Source organism: Podarcis pityusensis (assembly GCF_964106645.2).
Source record: "Podarcis pityusensis genome assembly, chromosome: 13".
NCBI classification, from domain to species: Eukaryota; Metazoa; Chordata; class Lepidosauria; order Squamata; family Lacertidae; genus Podarcis; species Podarcis pityusensis.
The window spans coordinates 32,512,041-32,536,923 of NC_138038.1; the positions used below are offsets into that span (position 1 = coordinate 32,512,041).

Below are 24,883 nucleotides of genomic sequence, written 5' to 3' on the forward strand. Positions count from 1 at the left end.
TGCTTAATAAATATTACCATTATCAAAGCTGTGGTGAGAGCAAACGCAAGAGCAGAGAAAACTAAAGTCATCCCTAAAGGTTCTTCATAAGAGAGGTAGGTTATAACTTTAGGAATGCATTGGCTTTGATCCAAATTTGGATATTGATCTTCTGGACATCTAGTGCAAGCGTCCATATCTAAAAAGTAGAAGAAAGATGAAAGATGTTATATTAAAGAAAGATGTTACATTGAATAATATGGAATATTTTTGTACACTTTGTATGCAGTATGTACATATCTATAACTTTTGTATATTTATAGATGGATGAATTAAGACTTTAAATATTTGTATTTGAAATTGTAATAATAAAATTGTTAAAAATTAAAAAGAAAAGCATGCTTTTTAATGCTTAATAATTCCAGAATTATTGGAACTGAGTAAGATATTTGTGCTACACATTTTGTCAATTTATTTTAATGGTTAATGAGTGATGACAGCGGAACATAAGCATTCGTGACAAAGTTCTCATTTTTAATCTACTATCATACACACTTTAAAGTTGGTCAAAAGCTGTAATTGGAAAATGACGTCTACTGCTAAAAAGAAAAGAAGCATGAAGCATAATTTTCATGATCAGTGTGCGAGCCAATTTAAATCTCTCCATTCAAAACTCACCAGGGACATGATTACCACTCATCTTAATCTTCTACCTAAAGGATAAGCAGTTGTCTGTTTTAAGTGCATTAGGTCCATTAACCAGGAACTGTACATAATAAGGGAAAGCAAATTATTCAGCAGTCCCAGTATATGTATGGAACACTTACCTTGACTGATACTACAGTAAGTGGACTGAGGAATGTACTTGGCATTAGGAAATTAATTCTATTAATGCTATATTAATACAATTCAGCTTTCCCTATTGCATCTTACAAGAGATTTTTGCAATAAAATATTGAATGAGAGATGGTGCAGCCAATGGCAATGATTAGCAAAATATGCTACATCTCTAATGTGTAAGTCCAGGTCCTGATTACAACAGCCAATATCAAAACATTACTATGAGCACAGAGAGTATTGGCTTTGTCTATTGTATGCCTTTTGTGTGGATTGGGTAATTTGGAACAGGAAATTTCTATGATATTGGTGTAAAGTACTAAAGTGGACACACTTTAAAGTGGACACAATTTGAACATGCACACAATGCCAATTTATCACCTCCTGCCTTTATGTAGAAGACTTGAGATGGTCTCTCCCAAGGTGAGAGATACTGAGGGTCACAAAGGGTCTGGTCAGCTATTTAAGCTGGATTGATCCACAAACCACCTTCTCAGCTGCAGTGCTCTGCCTCCCTTTACAGCGAGGAGTTTGCTATTTGAGTTGAGTTGGAATTTTGGAGCTAACTGTATCATACATCATGTACTTAACCCCTGTGACAAACTTATTTCCTACCTGTTTGGTTAGAAATCTTTCCCTCTGGACACGGAACACAATCATAACAGCAAAATGGCTTCCCTTCTTTCTCTTTTCTTCTGTGACCGGGGTGGCACTTGTCATTACACACAGAAATAGGAAGAACCTATAGAGAAACATTAGGGATTGAGAAAGTGTGTGTCTCTTTCTCTCTTTCTCTCTGTGTGTGCTTGTTCTAAAGCTAGGTACTATGAGATGGAGCAACTGTTGGCAATTCGTGTATACTCTTCCTTCACAATTTCCTTCATCCTTCTTCCATTTCTTACACATGGTTCATGAACATTTCATGTATTCTACATTGTTCATTTTTTTTATGGTTTTCAACTCCTATTATGTCACATAACTTTATCTTCTTAAGCCTCTTTGAGATTTTGTTTTTGTATAAAGTGGCTCATAAGTCTTAATAATAATAATAATAATAATAATAATAATATATGACAAAATGAGATCTCCAGTAACCTCATTCAAGTTAAAGCAACCCAGAGTACATACTGGAAACCTTGAAAACATCAATCAATTGAAGATTGGGGTACTCCAAACAATGATTGTAGAGCATGTAACATCACTAAAATGTACTAATAACATTGAAAAGAACTCACACATTTGAACAATCAATTTCCAGTTATTTGGAACTAAAGATTTGTTGTTTGTTCTGTCTCACCTGGTTATACTTGCTATGCCACACAATGCTTTCATCTTGTATGGTTAACTGTTTTCCTGGAGGAGCCCGAAGATCCAGGCTTCCAATTTTGACTCTACCAAAAGATTTATTTGGAAACATTACCCAGTTGATCACATCAAATCCTGCAACTAACTCCCCATTTTCATCAAATTGTATTGTCTCTCCAGCACTGTTGTTGAATAAGGTACCCTTTAGAAAGAAATGGAGCTATGTTCAAAGCAAGAATAAAGAAAGAGACAAATAGCAAGATATTAGATGGCTGGCATGGTGTTGCCAGATACTTTGCAAAGATATGAACTTGGAAATAGACAAAATGGGGGTTGCAGTGGGGAAAAGGGGAATAAATTTAAGAGTTAACCCAAATTCATTGTTGAATTGTACTTTCTGATATAAAAAGAGATAGCAGTGAATTCATCTTCATTTTCTTATTTTTCAAAAAGCTTTCCTGCTATTGTAACCAGTAGAACAGTTGCAATGAGCATCCATACAGACTGCAGAACCTTTGGCTTAGCATTATGATCGGCACTGAGGAGCTATGTCACTTGGTGACTTCTGTAACAAAACTTTAACAATTGATTCATGCAGAAGAAAGAAAAAGCCATGAACATAGCATATATTTTTTTGTAGGTGCTACTTTTTACAAACGTGGAAAGCTCTGTTCTTTTAGTCTATACAAGAAAACTACACTGGTTTGGGTGAAATTACCTCCCATGGGTGCAGATTCTGAGCCACCTGTTTCCTTCCAACTACGTGTCTTCTGTATTTTGATATGGATTTATACATGGCATGCAGAACATGCAGAACTGTGTGGACAGCATTGTACACAGCATAACTGTTGCCAGTCATGTCCATTTCAAAGATAGATAATGGCAGACTCTTTAGTTTCTCCTCCACATTGCAGAATTTTTTAATCTTGTCACCCACACTATTCTTTTTCAATGAGCAGTTAAATGTTTTCTCCCAGAAATCCTGCACCAAGCAGTTTTCTTTTGCCTCTGAAGGATTTAGATTCTGGAGAAATGTCTTGAATCCCGGTGGTTCATTTGAATGGACAGATAAGGATAAGGCACCTTGAAAGGACTGCATATTCCAGGGGCTTTTACTGGTGGTTTTGAAATCCCAGTGTGATGTCACAAGCAGCACTTTACCTGAAGGAAGATGTTCTGTATGAAGATACCAGATCAAGATATCCATTACTACAGGAGTTCCATATACAACAATTATATTGGCTTTGCTGGTGGTATCTGATATTGTAGAAAATATTGCAGTATTCCATTTCCCTGACATATCAGCAGCATAACCCCATGGTGGTATATTTGTTATAAAAGCAATACAGATGCCATTTAAAGAAAGCTGTGGCACTAGAGCTTGCAAAAATCTTTCTGCACTGAATAATTTCACAGTTAATAGCCCAACCCATGTCCATCCGAAATGCAGAAGTAAGTGGACCATCCCATTGTGCTCATAGTTGTTATTTGGCACCATCCGGTATAAGGAAGGGAAGAGTTTTCTTTCTATAAACCTTGAGTCAAGGGAGCCAATCGTGAACTAAGAATAAAACATAGATATAATGATATGAAGGTCACAAAAACTGCATTAAATCACTCACCAGTGTGCAGTACATTTGCTTGCATACACTGGTGTGATTTAAATTAATATTTCATTTGTAATACAAAAATGTGTTCATTCAGGAGATGCACATCAGTATATAGTTAGACAAATCTTTCTCAGTGAGGAACAGTGAGATGAATGCATCTAGGGCTATAATAGACAGGAGAATGTTTTGGATCCAGTAGTTCCAAGAAACATTTTTTTGTAGCACACACATCTAGGATGGGCAAAGAAATCACACTGTCATACTTTTTTTCCTTGCCTTTCACCTTAGCCAATGTGTTATGTTTTAATGTCACATGTTCTTCTTCCCCATCCCCCTTTTAGGTTCACTCTGCCTGATTGGGTCTAATCCAGTGGCTACATTTATGACCTTGTCCCATGGTGTGTGTGTGTGTGTGTATTCCCTCTAGCACATGCAGTAGCTGCCTTCTAGATTGGTGAACCCACTCTCATCTGTTCAATCCACCGGAACCTGTCTCCACCTGCAGGGGAAGTCCCTAGCTCACTCAGGGTTTGAGATTCATCAGCTATCCTCATCTGGTTTAGCCGGCCAGTCAAAGCTATTCCTGGGATGTGGCCACGATCACATGTGGTCAGATGCTGATAGTGTCTAGGAGCCATGGGTTAGAGCTACCTCAGAAGGAGCATGATGTGTCCCCCACCAGAGCTACTAACCCTTTCCTAACACCTCTTATGCATCTATTAAACTATTAAGGCATAATATTTAAACTTTTGCTTGTTTGACTCTGAACCTCAAACTGACCCATTAAACACAATTTCATTTTGAATAACTTATGTTGTAGCATCTTAGTACTATCCCCTGTAATAGATACCTGTGGAATCTTGTATGGGTTTACAATGTTGGCCAGGTTGAGGGAGAGCTCAGAGTATTTTGACCCAACAATGGCTATCAAATTGTTCTGGGTATCACACTTGTAGTTGGGTAAAAGTCTGTGTTGTGTAGAAACAAGATCCAATGAGGCCTTGTAAGTCCTCTGAACACTGTGGTAGCTTTCATAGATGTGGTACCCCACAGTAACATTAGGTAGGATTGTGGGATTTTTTTTAATCTCCTCCATAGCAAATACTAAGGCCAGAATCTCCTGGTAGTTCTTTGGCACAACACTGCAATAAAAAGTACATTCCATATAATAAAATGCCAAGAAATATCAAACGACCACAGAGAATACCATTTCTAATTCTCTTGGTTATCTCCAGTAAAGAATACCATATGTTATTATTCTTAATTCTTGGTAGTAGTATCAGCATTTTGCTTTTCATGAAAAAGTTACATCACTGTTCTGCTGCTCTTGGAATACTTCCCACAATACACAATGCATGCTAAGGCTTATGTAGCTGCAAATATATTTGGAGACATTTGCGGTAAGGATTTTCTCATATGGAATCACCTGAATATTTCATACCCCTCACTTTCCATAGTTGTGACATGTTCCTAAGGTGGTGCTACCTATCCTTGCCTTCCTATGGATTAGACACACTGTTTTTTTGTTGTATCTGCTGTTAAGAAATGTGCAGATGAATAATTAGTCGAGACGCAGAGGCACTTCTAGAGTGTAGCACATCTGCTAACCCAGATCAGATGTCCAGACTGAAACTTTGAATCCTGATGCTGCTGGTAGGCTTCAGTGAACTCTCCACATGCCAGCTTCTGAATTGCAATACTGCTGTTTCTACACACACACATACTTGTTAGTTACAAAACTGGATTGGTGCTCAGCCTCTGAAAGTCAAAAACAATGCTGAATTTCCAACAATTTTCAGTTCTTCAGCTCCAACTAAGAAAATATCAACTAGCCATCCTGAGCTATGAAGACAAAGAGACTGTTAGCCAGCAGTCGGAACACCATATGAAAAATGCTTCACATACATTGTCAAAAAAAAAAAAAAATCCTTGTTAAGTAGGATAGTATGGGTATCTCCATATGCATAATAGGAGAGGGTAGATGGGAAAAACATTCGCTGGACAGAGGGACAATTCACATGTCAGGCAAGAATCTCACAGCTCTCATTTCTAACTACATTTAGAGTGAATTTTTCCAGTAATTACCATCAGGAATATTTAAAATTAATAGGAGAGAAGGCAAAAAGTAGATACTAAAGTACACATCACAACTATTAAGAACATTCAACTAGATGACCGTCATGGTCTCTTCTAACTCTAGAATTCTATGGCTCACTTTAATGTTTGAAATAAACATGGACAAGATTGATGCCACAAACACAGGAGAAATATCAGAGAATAATCTGGATGATGCCAGAAACACAAGAGAAATATCAGAGAATAATCTGGCACAGAATTGCAAGCCTCAGGGGATGGAATATCCCAATATAATACTTGAAAAATACTATTAAAATAAATACATTTTGTTTTATTATTTTTAAAAAGGCAATTGGGTTCATGAAAGAAAGAAGTGCTGCAGAGAAAATAGGAAGAGTTATGAAATGGTCAAAATGATCGTCTGTCCTAGCAGATGCAAGGAGAATACCAAATGCACACAATTGGGTTACAAAATGTTATGTCTAAATGACCTTAGAATGAAGTGCTGGAAATTTGGACCAAATTCTCAAATACTACAAAATGTCTTATCCAGATATCATGGCAAGTACAATGTCAGAAGCACCTACATGTGGATTGCATGCCACTTTTTGTTAGGTAAAGAGCTCCCGTTGCTTCATTGTCTTTTCGCAGTTTCTATGAGGTAAACAAATGAATGCTTTAGTTAAAAGAATGAAAATGCCTTACATGATGTCCTTGTTCAACACTGAAGAAGGCTGTTTATTGAAAATATGAGTGAAGTTCACCAAATAGAACCGAGAAGCAATTTGTCCAATGAAAAGGTCTCCTGACTGAGAAAACTCCTGTTAAATAAAGAAGTAGTCATTACCTCTGCACTTAAAGAATCAGAAAATCAAGCTGAAAGAACCAGAATCGGTTTTGTTCACAACACAAGGGAGAAGACCAAGCAGAAATCCATTTTTCAAAGAAAATCTCATTTCTAAACACAGTTTTATTCAACTGCAGTTAGCATATTCAGACCAGTCTGGTTGTGACCTGCTTTCAATGAGACCTCACTGCCACTTTGACCAGTTGGTTTAAGATAATGCCTCCATTACTATCAGTTTGGCTGTATTTTACATTTCTTAATCACACACTTCTATTCACCAATGTTGCATAAAAGTCTCCCAGCTAAGGAAAATCCTGTGAAATAAAGGAGTTACTTACTCTGCAGCTATTGGAATGAGTCTTCAAGATAGGAGGAATGCAAATGGTCTTGCTCACAATATGTGGGAGAAGACCAAACAGAAACACAAATAACATCACCATTTGGGGAACGAATCTTCCCTTCCAGAAACACATCCTTCGGTTTTCTTCAGATCACCCAGGTTATGACTTACTTTCAATGAGATTTACTCCATTACTACATTGACAAGTTGGTATTAGAGGATGTCAGCATCACTGTCCCACTCTTTCTACTTAATAATTCTTGATAGTCTTTCCCTGTGCCAGTTATTTTTGTACCTTTCCTGTACCTATGCATAAAGGTTGTATTATTTTCCCATATAAGCAATATCTAGAAATGGAGTCTGCCTTGGGGAAATAGCATGAGTTGCAGATTGCTCAAGCTACTCACAAACCATTTTCACTGGTAATAATCACAGGACATCCAATTGTGTACTCTTACTCTAAAACTATCAGAACACAGAGTGACAGAACTATATCCAAACCTGACCCTTTGGGCCAGTTCTGAGCCTTGGAGAAACCTTTTATAATCACTTTCTGATACAACAGATTAGTTTTCTCAAGGCTTTCAAATATGCCATGGAGCTTGGTGAGCAGGACAATTATATGGGTATAATTATATGGGGAGGGAGAAGCAGTTCCACATGTGGTGACATTTATGTGGTCTCAAACACAGCAAAACACTAGGAGAAGCAGAAGGTGTTAATTGGTGTGTGGTAAACTCATTATCTTTTGTCCAGAGTAGGATCACTCTGCTGCAATTAATTTAGTAGGGTTTCTGATCTGTTCTACTATGAGTTAAAATATGAATGTTGTACAATGCTGAACAATATGTAGTAGTAGTAGTAGTAGTAGTAGTAGTAGTAGTAGTATATTCTAATTTCTACCCCACAGCTCCTGCAAATGGAACTTTATTTTCCTCACTCTCTTTTTAAATCTCTTGTCTATTTCTTTTTCTTTACCTCTCTCTCTCTCTCTCTCTCTCTCTCTCTCTCTCTCTCTCTCTCTCCTATCCCCCCCCCTTTTTCTCCTCTTCTATGTTCTCAGTGTATTTAGATCAATGTTTTGGTTTTGGACAATAAAATTGATATTAAGCTTTGTATTTCTCTTTAAATATCCTAATAAAATTTATTTTAAAAAATGAAAAGATAAACAAACAAAAATCAATAATATCTAACTTAGAAAAGGACCTTGCCACTTTGATTTTCCTCCACTCTGTTTTATCCTCAGATAATGGACTAATCTCTTTTATCAACACATATACAATGGTACCTCAGGTTAAGTACTTAATTCGTTCTGGAGGTCTGTTCTTAACCTGAAACTGTTCTTAACCTGAAGCACCACTTTAGCTCATCTCACTTTATTGGCCGAGGGAGCCGGCGTTTGTCTGCAGACAGCTTCCAGGTCCGGACTAAGCCGCTTATGGTGAACCAGAGCAGCACACGGAAACGCCGTTTACCTTCCCGTCGGAGTGGTACCTATTTATCTACTTGCACTTTGACGTGCTTTCGAACTGCTAGGTTGGCAGGAGCAGGGACCGAACAACGGGAGATCACCCCGTCACAGGGATTCGAACCGCCAACCTTCTGATCAGCAAGTCCTAGGCTCTGTGGTTTAACCCACAGCGCCACCCGCGTCCCTTAATTCATGTTTCCTCCCTATTTCATTTAGTGTGCTGCCATGCCAGCTTTTTTACCTTTCATATACCTATAATAATAATAAGCGTTTATTTATATCCCGCCCTACCCAGCCGAAGTCGGGCTCAGGGCAGCTAACAATGGTATAAAATCAAACAATAATTAAATTACCGCCTAAAAACATGTCAAAATCAAATTAAAGTCTGATTAGATGGCTTTCCACAGGGTTAGGGTTGGGAACAGTAAGTGTTCATCGGCCCAACTGTTTACGCTGATCTTATATGGGCCTGTGAAAATGCTGGGAGCCCTCTTTCATATTAGTACTTATACAAAAAAGAAAAGGGGAGTCAGGCTAAGCCCCGGGCTGACCTGGTGGAACAACTCCGTCTTGCAGGCCCTGCAGAAAGATGTCAAATCCCGCAGGGCCTTGATCTCTTGTGGCAGAGGATTCCACCAGGCCGGGGCCAAGGCCGAAAATTGCTCAAGACCATGAGCTTGACCTAGGTGATGAGACAAAAAAAATTCCCTTCCAGTTCTGAAACTCTAGACATTTCCCAGTCAACTGGGTTTCATTTCTCAGGGGGGCTGAGGCAACATAGGGTTTCATAAGCTTAGAGAGCACATTAGAACATAGGAAGCCCACTTTATACTGGGTCAGCATATTGACCCATCTATTACAGTATTGTCGACACTGAGAGAGAAGTAACTGTCCAGGATTTCAGACTGGGTCAATTCCCAGCCATATTTGAAGATGCCAGTGACTGAATGAGGGGGCTTTTGCATGGAAAGCAGATGCTCTATCCCTGAGTAAAGGTAAAGGTAAAGGGACCCCTGACCATTAGGTCCATTCGTGGCCGACTCTGGGGTTACAGCGCTCATCTTGCTTTATTTGCCGAGGGAGCCGCCGTACAGCTTCCGGGTCATGTGGCCAGCATGACTAAGCCGCTTCTGGCGAACCAGAGCAGTGCACGGAAACGCTGTTTACCTTCCTGCCAGAGCGGTACCTATTTATCTACTTGCACTTCGACGTGCTTCGAACTGCTAGGTTGGCAGGAGCAGGGGCTGAGCAATGGGAGCTCACCCCGTCGTGGGGATTCGAACCACCAACCTTCTGGTTGGCAAGTCCTAGGCTCTGTGGTTTAACCCACACCCTGAGTACTTCCACTCAACTATGGCTGTACATGAACTGACACCTTTATAATAGCAAGATCCTACTTGGAAAAATAGGGATGCGGGTGGTGCTGTGGTCTAAACCACTACTTTCATTAGTGTAACTAAAAAAGTTACTGTGTGCCAATACATGGACCTATCCCCCTCACCTGGCTGGTAGTTAAAAGGACAAAAGCCAGGATAAGTTGTGTGAGAGTTGAGCTGAAAGAGGCTATAGGCTCAGGTTGTATACACTCTACAAGGTCCAGATCAAGAATTCCACTTGCAGCAAGACACACCCTAGCTGCACCACTGCAGTCTTAAGAGATGTGAGTGCACAATGGTAGCTTGTGATCAACAACAATAAAAGACACAAATTGAAAGATATGACTAAAAATAACTATACAGTGGTACCTCGGGTTACATACGCTTCAGGTTACATTCGCGTCAGGTTACACATTCCACTAACCCAGAAATAGTGCTTCAGATTAAGAACTTTGCTTCAGGATAAGAACAGAAATCGGGCTCCGGTGGCATGGCGGCAGCAGGAGGCCCCATTAGCTAAAGTGGTGCTTCAGGTTAAGAACAGTTTCAGGTTAAGAACGAATCTCCGGAATGAATTAAGTACTTAACCCAAGGTACCACTGTATATTTTTCTCGATCAAAAATATAATAATAATAATAATAATAATAATAATAATAATACTTTATTTATACCCCACCCATCTGGTTTCCCCAGCCATAAAACATTTGAAAGCAAATGAAGTGCTGTCACCATTGTTGCCTCTTTTGGTCTCCATAAACAACTAATTGATACATAGCATGGCATCGTTTAAAACAGGGTGCCAACTTGAATTGAATATTGTGGGGGTGCAGGTAAGCCCCCCCCCCGCATATTTAATCACAGGGTAATCCCATGCATGTTTACACAGAAAATATCACTGGGTTTATTGAAGCTTGCATGCAAGCCTCATAACTTGGATTCAAGCATATATTAATTTGAGAGACACATTCCTACTGAATATCATGATTATGCTTTTAAACTGTGCAAAATGCATTCAAGATGAGCACGTTCCCCAAGGCCTGCAGGGGAATACATATATAAACATGGAAACATACACAGTTCTGTCTTCATGGATGGATTGTGCACACAATTTCCACGAGACCTGGTGAATGTGCACAGTTGCTGTTATGCACATTAGCTGCTCAATACGTGCACACACACACACACACACAGTCTTCCAGCTGATGAGAATGCTACAGTTCCACAGATCTCACAAAGTCATATTAAGTCCACAATTAAAAATGGTGTCTAGACAACAAAGCAATGCTATGACAGGGCAGAAGAGAAATTCTGTGGCAGAGAAACTTGCTTCATGCCCTTGCTGATAATGTCTTGGGGAAAATGAGAGAGCTTATAATAGTGGGAATGCATGATCCCCCTAGAATTCCCCATTTTGCACTTCACCACCAACGGAACAATGCCGATGCTATATCTATGCCACTGTGCATGTACTGGAGGCCCCAATCCCACAGGTGGACTTCTCTCTGTGCGGGTAGAAAGACTTTTCTTTAACTTTTGCTGGATACTGTATAGGACTACAGTGGCAATCAAGTTACAGTGAAAGTATCATTCTTTCCCACTTCTGCTAAATGTGATGTCTTGCAAAACACAGTGCTCTGAGAAGATGATTTTGAACCTGGTAATTATATCAAATTATTGTTTTCATCAAATATCTAGTCAAATCCCATGTGGATTATCTCAGAATACAAACACAATCAATAACATAGTCTGAAAATTTACATAAAATAAATACAAGCCACTCTGTCCACTCATGAGGAGCTCTGAACATGCAGGCTTTCATAAGTCAATTTTTTGGCACTTGCCTTTTTATGAAAATAATCCTGAGCCGTTGAAGGAAAATTCTTAGAGACCAACTGATGTTGGATGATAGAGAGAAAGTAGATATTCAGCATCACAATTGGCCCCTAGATGGCAGATACATTTTTGCTGCTTATCCTGTTCTTCTTGTGGCTACAACTTTCTCCAACTGATTGCAAGAAACATTCTGTTGTATGCACCATAAATGATCCGTTCCAGTTTCCATACCAGTATTATCAGAGAGGAGAACTAATCATTGGAGTGATTGCTTCTCAGTTTGGTTGTGTAAATGATGAAATATATTTCTGGGACCACCCTAAAACAAAGTTTGTAGATGAATTTATGTAAGAAAATCACTGTTGCCCTCGATGGCATACTTTTCCACTGCAAAAATTTACTTCAGGAAGCAGTCTGCATATGATATTTTTGAGGTTGCATTTAAGCATGTTCAAAGTAATATATTTGCTTCCTTCAACTTTATGATCTTCATATCTTCTTCTCTGTTATTTTTCTCCTCCTCTTGTGAATTCTTTCTTCTGTTTCCAAAACATGTTAGTGTATTTTGTAATTTCCTTCCTATTTTATCTTCAGCCTTCCTTATGAGTGCCCTTTCATCCTACATATGTATGTTTTCACATTGCATCAAAGTTTCCCTCTTAGCCTCCATTGTTTATTCTATCAGTCAAAATGAGTTACATGGGCCTAGATTTGGCTAAATTGGGGTAATGGATTTTATTTGAAAGCAGGGCAGAGGCAGAAGTTATATGTTTTATTTCCATACTTCTTTCTTTGCTTTAATATTGCTGGGTTTATTGGAAGAAAGGTGGGGAGAAAAATAATCAAGACACAAAGTTACCTGTGTACTCAAAAGCTAGAAAGGAAGAACTGACTCTTTCATCTTGAAATGTTTAATATCATTCAGATGTTTTACTCTTCCTTAGTGCAATACCAAAGAACTACCAGCATGTTCTCTCCTTGGTATTTTCTGTGAAGCAGATAAATGAGAACCCCAAGATCCTACCAAATGTCAGTCTGGGATTCCACATCTATGAAAGCTACACAGATGCAAGGATGACTTTTCAGAACACCATGAAACTTTTGACAACGGCAGAAAGAATTGTCCCAAACTTCAAATGTAACAAAAATGAGAATACGATAACTGTTATTGCAGGACTAGACTCTGAAATCTCCCTTCACATGGCTAGTATCTTAGGCCTTTACAAGATTCCACAGGTAGGCTGAGCATGTGGGCTATTTAACTCACCTGACACTGATATATATATATATATATATATATATATATATATATATATGAGAAACCTTGCTGGATAACCTTTAGAATTTATTTCTCCTTTTTTCTGAGGAAAAAAAAGTGATGGTGAGAGAGAAATATATTACTGACAACAAAGTGTTGGGATGGGGAAAAATATTGATTACATGAATCTTTATGATGTGGATGAGCTGCATGACCTATGCCAGGACTTGCAAATCCATGAAAACTTCCAGTGCTGCCTCTTGGGAAGTGCCCCAGAGGAAGAGTCTGTCCTTTCTTTCTTTTCTAACTAAGTCTTGAGCCCTCCTAGAAATAAGAGTTCAGGGCTTAATATGCAGACACATTCTAAGCAATTTCTGACATGCGGCTACTTTGCATATTTTTGCTACTAGAGGTGTTATTAGACAACAACCACATGTGGGGTGGGGGGTGACCTCCATGATCATAATTAGCATGATAAACATGAAATAGTCATATGTGTTTCAAATTATTCCTATATAAAAAAACTATTTTTTCTTCATGAAATTCTTATGTGTTACAGCTAGTCAACAGATATTTTGATTAATTACTATTTAGTATTATGTCTACTATTTAGCATTAAATCTGTCTACCATGGTGAAACTGACCTCTTTCTTTTTAGGTTGCTTACAGTATATTAGCTCTTGTTTTGAGTAATGAATCTCAACTCCCTTCCTTCTACCGGATTGTCCCCAATGAAGCCCATCAATACATTGGTATTGTCCATCTTCTTCTACATTTCCAGTGGACATGGGTGGGGATTGTTGCATCAGATAATGACAATGGTGAAAAGTTCATGCTGACTTTAACACCAATGCTTTTCCAGCATGGAATCTGTACTGCCTTCAATGAAAAAACTCCAGCCATATCTCAAGTTATAGACAATTTTAGTTCATTAGTACTCATCCAGGCCAAATCCTTTTTCTGGACCGTCTCAAAAGTTAAAATATTGGTTGTATGTGCAGAACCTCAGACCATGACAACACTGATATGGATGGCATTTTTATATTCATTCTTAGATGGTACTACAGAGTTTTCTATACATAAAGTATGGATCATGACAGCCCAGTGGAATTTCTCATTGGAAACAATGCAAAGAGATTTTGATATACAAGCCTTCAATGGTGCCTTATCTTTTGCAGTTCACTCAAACAAAGTGCCAGGCTTTACACAATTCTTGCAGGTCCTTCATCCTAGCTATCCCAAAGGAGATGGTTTTCTTAGGATCTTCTGGCAAAAGGCATTCAACTGCCTATTTTCTGATTCCAATGAGCAGAAGCAAAGGATGGCTACTTGCACTGGTCAAGAGAAGCTGGACAGTCTCCCTGGTGCTCTTTTTGAAATGAGCATGACTGGCCAAAGTTACAGCCTTTATAATGCAGTCTATGCCATAGCACATTCTTTAGATAAAATTTACTTATCTAGGCTAAAGCACAGAGTGATGGCACATGGAAGTAGTTTGGATCCTCCAAATGTGGAACCTTGGCAGGTAAATTTCACACCCAGAATCTTGTCATGCCTAATGTAATATGTTATGATGCTCAGTTCATGGAGAATATCAGTAAAACAGAATAAAAATGTCTATAAAACTTTATCTCTTCCATACATTGCTTTGCCCCCTCACTGAAAGCACCCCAGAAGGCTACAAATGAAGATTTTCACATTCTACTTTCTATGCACTCAGAAATTAATTTGAGTTTCAAACAATCCCTGTAGTATGTGTACTTTCACATGAGGATTATCGGTTGAAAATAGGTTCCTAGTTTTGCTCCACTGATCTAGTTGTGGTAAACAAAAATGAAGCTGAGTCAGAGCAAATACAAAACAAATTTGAAATGTTTATTAAATCAAAGTGCAGAAATTATGGAAATATATGAACTCAGCAATAAATATTAGAATAACAATAATATATTTATGAAATATGAAAAATATTACATTAGGTTGTCAAATAAGCCTAACAAACCAAAGCATGTTTATTACTAAGGTTTAAATTTCATTCTCCTTAAACTCTTATCTGTTTTTTTCTCTCTCTTGTGCAAGGGGGGAAATGCACTTTTGTCATTCTGTTAAATCTACCTCTGTCTCTTCAAATCTAGCTTCACTCTGTGCTGAAGAGAATCTCATTTAACAATACTGCTGGTGATACTGTGTCCTTTGATAAAAATGGTGAATTAGCAGCTGGATTTGATATAATAAACTGGGTTACCTTCCCAAACCAATCCTTTGTCAAAGTGAAAGTAGGAAGGGTGGATGCACAGGCATCTCTTGGAGAAGTGTTCACCGTGAAGGAGGAGGCCATCACATGGCACAGCACCTTTAATCAGGTGGGATTGAACTATATACTTATATGAGTGTGCAAAGCATAATTCCAAGATAGATTCAGTCTTCAAGAATGTAAAGAAACTAAATTCCTATAAATTTGCTGTCACTGAATTAAAAGAGTTTGAGATGTAAAGTCACGATCCAATACATATTTAGGAATAAGCTGCATTGAAACAAAAGGGACTTGTCAGGTTTCAGTTTGAGTTGCTCTTCTGATGGTTTATTCTTCCTTTCAAATTTTCTGATGAGTCTCTTTGCTTCTTATCTCAATTCCACTAGCTTTAGATTAAGCATTTTTTTTTAGGGGACCCAAAATAGATGAGCCTTCATGATAGCTGGTACTCTCCTCCTCTGCAGCTGTGACACAGCTGGAAATTCACTGTCCATCTCTCATTGGTTCGACACAAAGAGAAGATGATTTACAATTTATGCTGATTGTGTATTATCAGTAATCGCAAAGATATAATCTACTGCTAACTTTGAAAGTCAATAAATATTTCAAACTTTATTGAGGATGTTTCCCTCCTGTAATAGTACATCATATATATATATATATATATATATATATATATATATATATAACTATTCAAAACCTTTTATTTCTTGGTGTTATAATTAAGAAGTAGAGAGCCCAGTTTGCTTTCTCTTTAGTCTTATTTAAAGAGAAACTGAACATCCAAGCACATCATTCAATAGCACAGTCCAACCCCACACAGTGTAGCTTTTCAATCTGCCCTTTTCCACAAACAGTTCTATGGAGTGGATTGCCGCTTGCTCTGATTCAGCAGTAAAAAGCAGGGTTTGTAGGAAAATGCTCAGGGAAAAGAAAGAAAAAGGACACAGAACTGGAAAGCCAGGATCTGTGCCTAGAAATGTAGAGCACACGTAAGTGCGAATGAGCCCCTACTCAACAAACATAAATCAAGTCTGAAAAATGAAATACATGATCTATCATTTTTATGAACAGGTGAAGCCCCTTGCTCTGTGCAACAACCATTGCTATCCAGGCTACAGCAGAAAAAAGAAGGAGGGATTGCCATTTTGTTGCTATGATTGCACTCCATGTCCAGATGGGATGATTTCAAACCAAAAGGGTAGGAGACATCACGTACAGTCTGATAAAATATTATCCAGTTATTTCATTCTGTCCCCTTTAACAGTTCATCTCTCCTACACAGAAGAGCAGTTAAGACAACTCATCAAGATACAACTCCTAACACACCACTCAAATGCTAATTCTGAGAGTTAGTGCATCATGTGGCTGCACCACCTCAATGTGGGGGGCAAGTCAGACCCCTTGATAAGGAGATCTTTGTTCTAGACTTTGTTATTTGCTGCGTGTTTTGAAAAATAAAATCTCTGGTAGAGTTGTCTCACCAGAGTGTTTCCCCAAAACTTGGGTCTTGGTTTCAGGATTCAACACTAAATGGAGAATTCACAAACAACTCCCACTTTTTCTGGAATCAGGAGACACATGTGAATCAATCCTGTGGCCAATGGGTGATGTAGACAACCCATATTAGCCTTCAGTATTTTCATACCATTTGCCTGTTGCAATGGTGGGTTGGCTGGTTGATTCCCACTACATGGTTTATTTTATTAATGCTCATGGTATTTCATGTTTTCACTTTTTATGCAGGCAGTGACAATTTTCGGTGCATCCAGCTGATGTGTGATAACTGACACATGGGTCCTTTTGGACCCAGAAAAGGGCAGACAGAGTGAGGCGTGCTTATGAGCACTGCACCAACATGCGCGGGTGACAGGAATGTAACCCCCACACAAAATGGTCACTGCTTCTGTCATATTTATTACACAACATTCAGCAGCTCAAATATTTATGTTTCCACAAAGGCAGTATTTCAAAGAAGAATACTTTAAAAGGATATAGAAATTTGAGCTAGCCTGTGCAGCATCCTAATCTGATGAAGCGCCACAGTGCCAAGTGTCAAGGTGAGTTAAGCAGATCCACAGGTCTGGCAGAACAGCAAAGAGGCCAGGGCACCCCACTCTGCCCAGTGAAATCCCTAACACTCAATAAAGTTACTAAGGCAAGCAAAGAAAATACAATTATGCAAACAGAAACCTAGGAGAGTTGTGGGAGCTTTCCTGTGTTTTGCAGTCTCTGCCATATGTATGACGATCTCCCCATTGGACTGAAGTCACACTAAAGTGCAATGAGCTCCACGCTCTCTGGGAACAAGTTTGTTCCCTTGATGTCAAGGTGGTGAACCTGGAAAAGGTAGGAGAGGCAGTGAATGTAGTGGCTGAGGACTTCAGGGATGTTGTAGCCATTGGCCCAATCCAGTAGGCTCTAATTAGTGTGTCTACACACAATGCCATACAAGGGAGATAGATGCATCTACTTCATTTTCAAGAGTGAATAAGATCACAATAATTGATGGCAAAAAAATCAAGAATACATATATCTTTTTTTCCTCAGACACCGATGAATGTTTCAGGTGCCTAGAAGATCAATTTCCAAACAAGAACCAAGATCAATGTATTTCAAAGTTTCTAAATTTCCTCACTTTCTCAGAACCATTGGGGATCACTTTCATTTTCTTGGCACTCTCTTTCTCTCTGATCACGGCTTTGGTGCTAGGAATTTTCATCAAGCACAGGGACACTCCCATTGTCAAAGCCAACAATCGTGACCTCACCTATGCTCTGCTCATCTCCCTGTTTCTTTGCTTCCTCTGCTCCTTGCTATTCCTGGGAAAACCTCATGCAGTGACATGTTCTTTACGACAAACTGCTTTTGGCATAATTTACTCAGTGGCTGTTTCATGCATATTATCAAAAACCATAACTGTGGTCCTGGCTTTCATGGCTACTAAACCAGGATCCAGTATGAGGAAATGGGTGGGGAAAAGGCTGGCCAACTGTATTCTACTTAGTTGCTTCCTTATTCAAACTGGCATCTGTGTTCTATGGCTCTGTACTGCTCCTCCATTCCCAGATTTCAACATGAAATCTGTGGTGAAAGAAATCATAGTAGAATGCAATGAAGGATCAGTCACAATGTTTTATTGTGTTCTGGGTTACCTGTGGCTCCTGGCCATAGTTAGCTTCATTGTGGCTTTTAAGGCCAGGAAGCTGCCAGACAGTTTCAATGAAGCCAAGTTTATCACATTCAGCATGCTGGTCTTTTGCAGTATTTGGTTGTCCTTTGTGCCTTCTTACCTGAGCACCAAGGGGAAATACATGGTGGCTGTGGAGATCTTCTCCATCTTGGCCTCCGGTGCTGGGTTACTTGGCTGTATCTTTTCTCCAAAATGCTACATCATTATCCTTAGGCCAGAGTTAAACAGCAAGGACCTCTTACATAGGAGACATTAGCAAGGTTATACTTAATGTTTCAAATTTGTTTAGTCAAAAGTCCTTTACACAAAGTCATTTATTGTAATAACAGCAATACTTTGGAACACTGTTCTCCTTTGAAATCAGCCAGGGAACAACAAATCTGATATTATACTGTCAGCTCAAAATGTTTATTTAATCTAGCAATTTTAGTTGAATAATTTGATCAATCTTCTTTTGTATTTTATTAATTCATGATGAATTATGAATTTATGATGAATTATGAGAAGACTCCCTGGAAAAGACCCTGATGTTGGGAAAGATGGAGGGCACAAGGAGAAGGGGACAACAGAGGACGAGATGGTTGGATAGTGTTCTTGAAGCTACCAGCATGAGTTTGACCAAACTGCAGGAGGCAGTGGAAGACAGGAGTGCCTGGCGTGCTCTGGTCTATGGGGTCACAAAGAGTCGGACACGACTGAACAACAACAACAATTTATGATGGCTCAATAGTTTTATTGTACACCACCATGGTATTTTTCAATGAGCTGATAGATTAGAAATACTAATATAAATAATTACGTACATAAACTTATTTCTGAGGAAACATCCGGAAAGGTGCAGCTCCTTTTGGTATGCAAATACCACGGCCATCAAGGCTACACCAGACGTGTACATTAAGCTGGTGTAAAGAGACGTCACACCCAAGCCCCATCTTCATTTGGGTTGCTGCCGCTGCTCTGCTTAAACATGATAGAGGGAACACAATCCTTTAACTTAAATGAGTTTAGGATCCGGCCTAATTCCCTCTTTTTGGTTCCACACTCCCTATGTTCCAAGAACAGCCTTATTGGGACTTACACTGACTTAGGCTGAACTGGCTGAGCTGGGGTGAACAAGCCATGAGCTGGATTGAACAAGTCATGTATTTTCAGCTGAACCAGGGTTGGGGACTTCATACTGGCTGAGCCCAGCTGAACTGGGAATCAGCTAGCTGAGACAGATATGTTCTGTATATTGCTCATCCCTGCATATTTTGTCATAGCATTTCCCCTGTTAGGGGCTGATGCAGACCTATCCCACACCACCTCTCCTGGCAGAACGAATGCGCACACAGTAATATATAGCAGAAGTATGATGTGTTTTATTCTTGCTTTGAGTTCTGTATCTTAATGCTTTAATTCCCCTCCCCTTTATAATCCACAATGGGGAGAAGTTTCAGGATAGTGGTAAATAAACATAACCCCCACAACACTAAAACAGTACTGAAATGTCACTGAGCACAATGAATGATTTTCCCCTTTCTTTTAATTTACAAAGCAATATATTTGTGCACAGCTGAGGAATACCATATATTGAGAAACATCTACCTTGTTTTATTTCCAGACTCATAAGTATAACACAAATTTCTGAAATAAGGAACAATTAGTTGGAATGGACTTCAAACACAATCTATTCCAAGCCTGCCACTGCAGAAAACCCTCTCCAGTAGAATTAATGATCAGTGGACCATTCAGTCTATTTTATTTTATTATTTTATTAAATATTTTTTATTTAGCTTTTAAAAAGTGCTACTGAGTTACAATGAGATCTAAAGCATCTGGAGAGATGATTTGTAAACAGTAATTATCCCAGAATATTATGTTTAATTCCATCTAGTCATATTCCACAGGGATTTACACTAGATACAAGCACAATAAAGAGAAACTTAAATAAAATCAATCTGCACATGATCAGAACTAGAAAGAAGGATTTTCGACAGGAGGAGCTACCCTAATTTGATTTTGGCAGTTTCTCCTTGTCAAAGTATTCTGGAGCCATGGACATAATCTAGTTGATGGTGGATGGCAGACAAAGAACAGAACTCTAGGTCAGAAACTGCTGCAGATACAGCAGGAATGTTTTTGCGGTTGCTCTTCATCCTTCTGTGGCTTCAGGTGCCTTCAACAGATGGAAGGAAAGACACTCTTTTGTGTGACATAACTGATCTGTTCCAGCTCCCTTACGAGTATTATCAGGAAGGTGACCTGATCATAGGAGAGATGACATCTCAGCTTGGCATTGCATTTGATGAATTAACTTTCCAGGAAAACCCTAACACCAAGTTTGAATATGATCTTCTGTAAGCATTTTCCCTCTCCATAATTTGCACAGGTCATATTCAAAACACAGATGCAAGTAAGAGAGATGTTTTCCACTGGCAAAACAGGATACATTTGTCAGACAGGACCCATATTTTAGTTACCAGTGGTGATTATGTACCTGAACTTCAGCATCACCAAAATGAGGGTGGGGTGGGATAGATTAAAAGTACAGCTATAGATAAAGATATATTTGATTAGCAATAAATATTGCAGGAAGAAGTGCCCCTTTTCAAGATTCCAGAAAACTTCATTAAATATTGGCTTCCGCACTTCCTCCTCCCCTTCTCCAATAGTCACTCAATATCCCATGGCCATAACGCATTTGGGTTGACTCATCCCCCAGGTATTTCATTCACTCTCTCTTTCTACCATATTTGAAGTTTTTCTGAACCTGATTAAGCCTTTTTCTAGAGTGCTGGCAGTGTCACTTTGGTCCCATTGCTTTCAAAGGGAGGAAAGTGAATCCTATCCACAACTCTCCACTTTTATAGATAGGTAGCCGTGTTGGTCTGCCATAGTCAAAATAAAAAAAATCCTTCCAGTAGCACCTTTAAGACCAACTAAGTTAGTTCTTGGTATGAGCTTTCGTGTGCTTGCACACGAAAGCTCATACCAAGAACTAACTTAGTTGGTCTTAAAGGTGCTACTGGAAGGATTTTTTTTATCTCCACTTTTATGTCATAGAACATGAATTGTCTGAGCTTGAGGTCATGCTTATGCATTTTATTTTAAAATTGGCAGAAGACCCTATTGGGCCCTATTTTGTATATTGCTTATTTTCTGGTGTGTGCTGAAAATCTATGAAGAAAAATAGCACAATCATGAAACATATCTGTGTGCTCAAAACTATATATATATATATATATATATATATATATATATATTCCTATAGGTTGAGGTTAAGCAATCATAAACATCCATGATTATAGGGCAGTAAGATGTTCACTAGTATAGGAACTGCTGAACTCTATATGCACTCAGCTCAGACACAGATGGCAAAGCACAGCTCATAAAGTCACAAAATAGCAGACACAATATTCATGGGAACATCACCAAAGACCACCAGTCTGGAGCCATGGCAATAGTGATGGCCACATAACACATGGACCTTGAGCAAACTAATAAACCCAATCCACCCATCCACCAACAAATATCTTCCTGCATCAGAATATATACCATGGCACCATAATACACCATGCTGGGAGCTCTAGAAGTACAGGCATCAACAAATCTGCTCATTCCCTCAAGCTAGAAATTTGAAAATGCTTGTGAATTTCTTTCAACGCTCTGTGTTGAAATATAGCATACAAAAGAAAGGAAGAAGAAACCAAACAGCACAGAAGGTGTATCATTCTCTTAGTAAGTGACCTGCAGAGAGGACACACAGACATCTTCAGGGTAAGGGTTCAAAACTCATCAAGTGAGGGGCAGGCTCTCTTGCCAAGCAGTATAAGATAGGGGCCAAGGCATACAACAACGAGAGCTGCAGTCACACCATGAAAACAGCTGCCACCAGTCACTTGGTGCACGGCGCTTGAGGTTAGGTAGCCACAGGAGCATACAGGAAACAGTAACCATGGGGCATTTATTGATCCCCAGTATAAAGACCTAGTCACCTTAGCTGTAAGGAGTCCAAGGGCTGAAGGAGAAGGTCTAACGAAGTGGGGCACATGGAGGAGTTCTCAGACTTGACTCCATAGTATACTCTCACAACATAAAAGGTATGAAGGTGTTCACATACTCACTCTGAAAATCACTCACACTCTAATTGTGTGAATCAACAGTCCAGCTCATCTATGATCTAGTTACCATTTGTAGCCCAATGCAAGATGGGTTTTCCTTCCAGCAAACACTTTTAGAAGTATGGTTCCACACACACACACACACACAGAGAGAGAGAGAGAGAGAGAGAGAGAGAGAGAGAGAGAGAGGGAGAAACTGAACAGATCATTTTTGAAAAGTTTGTTTCCATCTTGAGAAATTCAATGGCTGGTGTAAAAGTATGTTGTTGATGGAAGTATTGTCTGATGGATCATAGGGGTCCATTCCATCCCATTTTGGTCTCTGTACCAGCACTTTCACTGGTGCAGCATGTGTGCTGGTGGCATGTTACTGATGCAAAAGACATATCTATTTCATCAGTAGTGTATCTGGTGTTGCTACACCATAGTCCTTACACAAAGGATTTTTATTGTCTGCCATGTTTTTCATTAATTTGAAAATATAAACAATTCAAAACTATGTGCAGGCATGGTAATACAAAAAATGATCTGAGGGGTTTTTTTGTTTGTTTTCTCGAATCTGAAAAATGATGTGCCTCTTCTTTAGTGCAATGCCGAAGAACTACCAACAAGTTTTGTCCTTCGTATTTGCAGTGAAGGAAATCAATGAGAACCCTAAGATCCTACCGAATATGAGCTTTGGGTTCCACATCTATGATAGCTTCTTAATTGCAAGGATGACTTATCAGAACACTCTGAAACTTCTCTCCATCACCAAAAGAATTGTCCCTAACTTCAAATGCAATAAGAAAAAGAAACTGATAGCTGTTGTTGGAGGATTTGATTCTGACATCTCCGTTAACATGGCTATTCTCTTAGGCACCTACAAGATTCCACAGGTAGAGTGAATGTATGAGCCATGCATCTTTTTCCAGCTCTAATACAGTAATTACTGTTCTGCTAAATAATGAGGATTTTTATTCTCTTTTGCTCTGTTTTCTACATAAAAAAGAGAAAGTGAGCATGAGAGACAAAAAGTATAACTGACACCCAAGAATTGGGCCTTGCTTATTTTTAACAAAACATTTAAGGTGGGGAAAACAGTTTTAATTCCTTTTTTATTATGTGCATGTGGGGAAGGGTCAGAAATACATTTTAAAACAGCTCCACCTCCCCCCCAAACATTTGTTCTTTTTAATTCTGTACAAGAATTATGCTGGAGAGATGTTTTTCATCAGGATGGTTCAATTTTATCTTAAGTAGGACTTAATTATTTGCAGATAAAATAGCAGTTTTTATTTTATTTTATTTTCATTTAATTGCATAAATATCAAGAGAAGCAGATGACAAAAACTGGAAGCAGAATAAATATATGCTAAAGATAAACAAAAACATCTCTGAAATTCACTGTCCAAATGCTGTAAGCATCTGATCCTGTCACATTGAATAAAATGTATCAATTACATTATAAATGTAGCCTTTCATTTTTGTCCTTTTATGAGTGATTTTTGCCACTGTAACCAATTCCCAGAGCTTCTCATACCATTATTTTATAGAAAGTATACTGACTTGCATCCATTTTTTGCATATGCTATCTTAGATGCTGTTACCATATAGGATGCTAACTCTCTGAGCTTATGAAATGTTTTAGATAATAAAATAAAAGCCTGGGTGCAATGTGGCATTTTATGATAAAATATCATTTATGTGCTTTCTTATTTTCCTGAAAAACCCCACAAACATTTTTAAAATTGCCTCATATATATAAATATAAGAGGTATGTCTTTATAGCATTTCTGAAAAACTGATAAGCAACTTCCCCTTTTGAAAATATTTAAAGAAAATCTGTGTCCTGTCTTCCATAAATATTCTTAGATTATGTGTCATATTTCACCATAAATGAAATATATTGGCTGTAAAAATAATAATTGATTTTTAAAAAAAAACATATGAACCTTTCAGTGAAAATTCTATCTGGTTTCTTTTCCCTTGGGTACCAAATGCACTGAAAAGTCTAAGGACCGGTTCTTACACTATTTTACTGATGCAGTTCCCTTTCTTTCTTTCTTTCTTTCTTCCCATGGTGACTGGTGATATAGACAAATGTAGCAAGCCATACAAGGAAGTCATTTAAACTTACTTTATTATTTTGTAACTTTCCCAAGTTATTAGTAAATGGAAAAAATTGTGTCTGAAAAATATAAAGAAATACCCATTTTACCTTTACCAAAATACAACAACATCCATGATATTACTTGGGGCAGGCAAGGACACTTCTTCTTAGAGTATGAATCCCAACGAGATTTTGATAGGAGAGCCGTAGCAGGTCTCCTGTGAGGGTAGTCATTACATTTCTAGAGTGTGTGCGAAAACTGAATCACTTAATCTGCCCTAGTCCTTTAGGGGTCAAGTGATTTGAATATT

General features: G+C 38.6%; 2 protein-coding genes across 2 annotated transcripts in view; both read left to right on the top strand.

Annotated features, from left to right (window-relative positions):
* Positions 1–24,883, top strand: part of LOC308461293 (uncharacterized protein) — a 392,813-nt gene that overhangs the window by 30,883 nt on the left and 337,047 nt on the right. The window lies entirely within an intron of this gene.
* Positions 11,790–18,633, top strand: LOC308461867 (vomeronasal type-2 receptor 26-like; the record flags this gene model as incomplete). Its single annotated transcript, XM_080979032.1, has 6 exons — positions 11,790–12,022; positions 12,620–12,911; positions 13,592–14,458; positions 15,066–15,293; positions 16,259–16,385; positions 17,735–18,633. The coding sequence occupies 6 exons, from the start codon at positions 11,790–11,792 to the stop codon at positions 18,631–18,633; spliced, it is 2,646 nt and encodes an 881-aa protein (XP_080835158.1).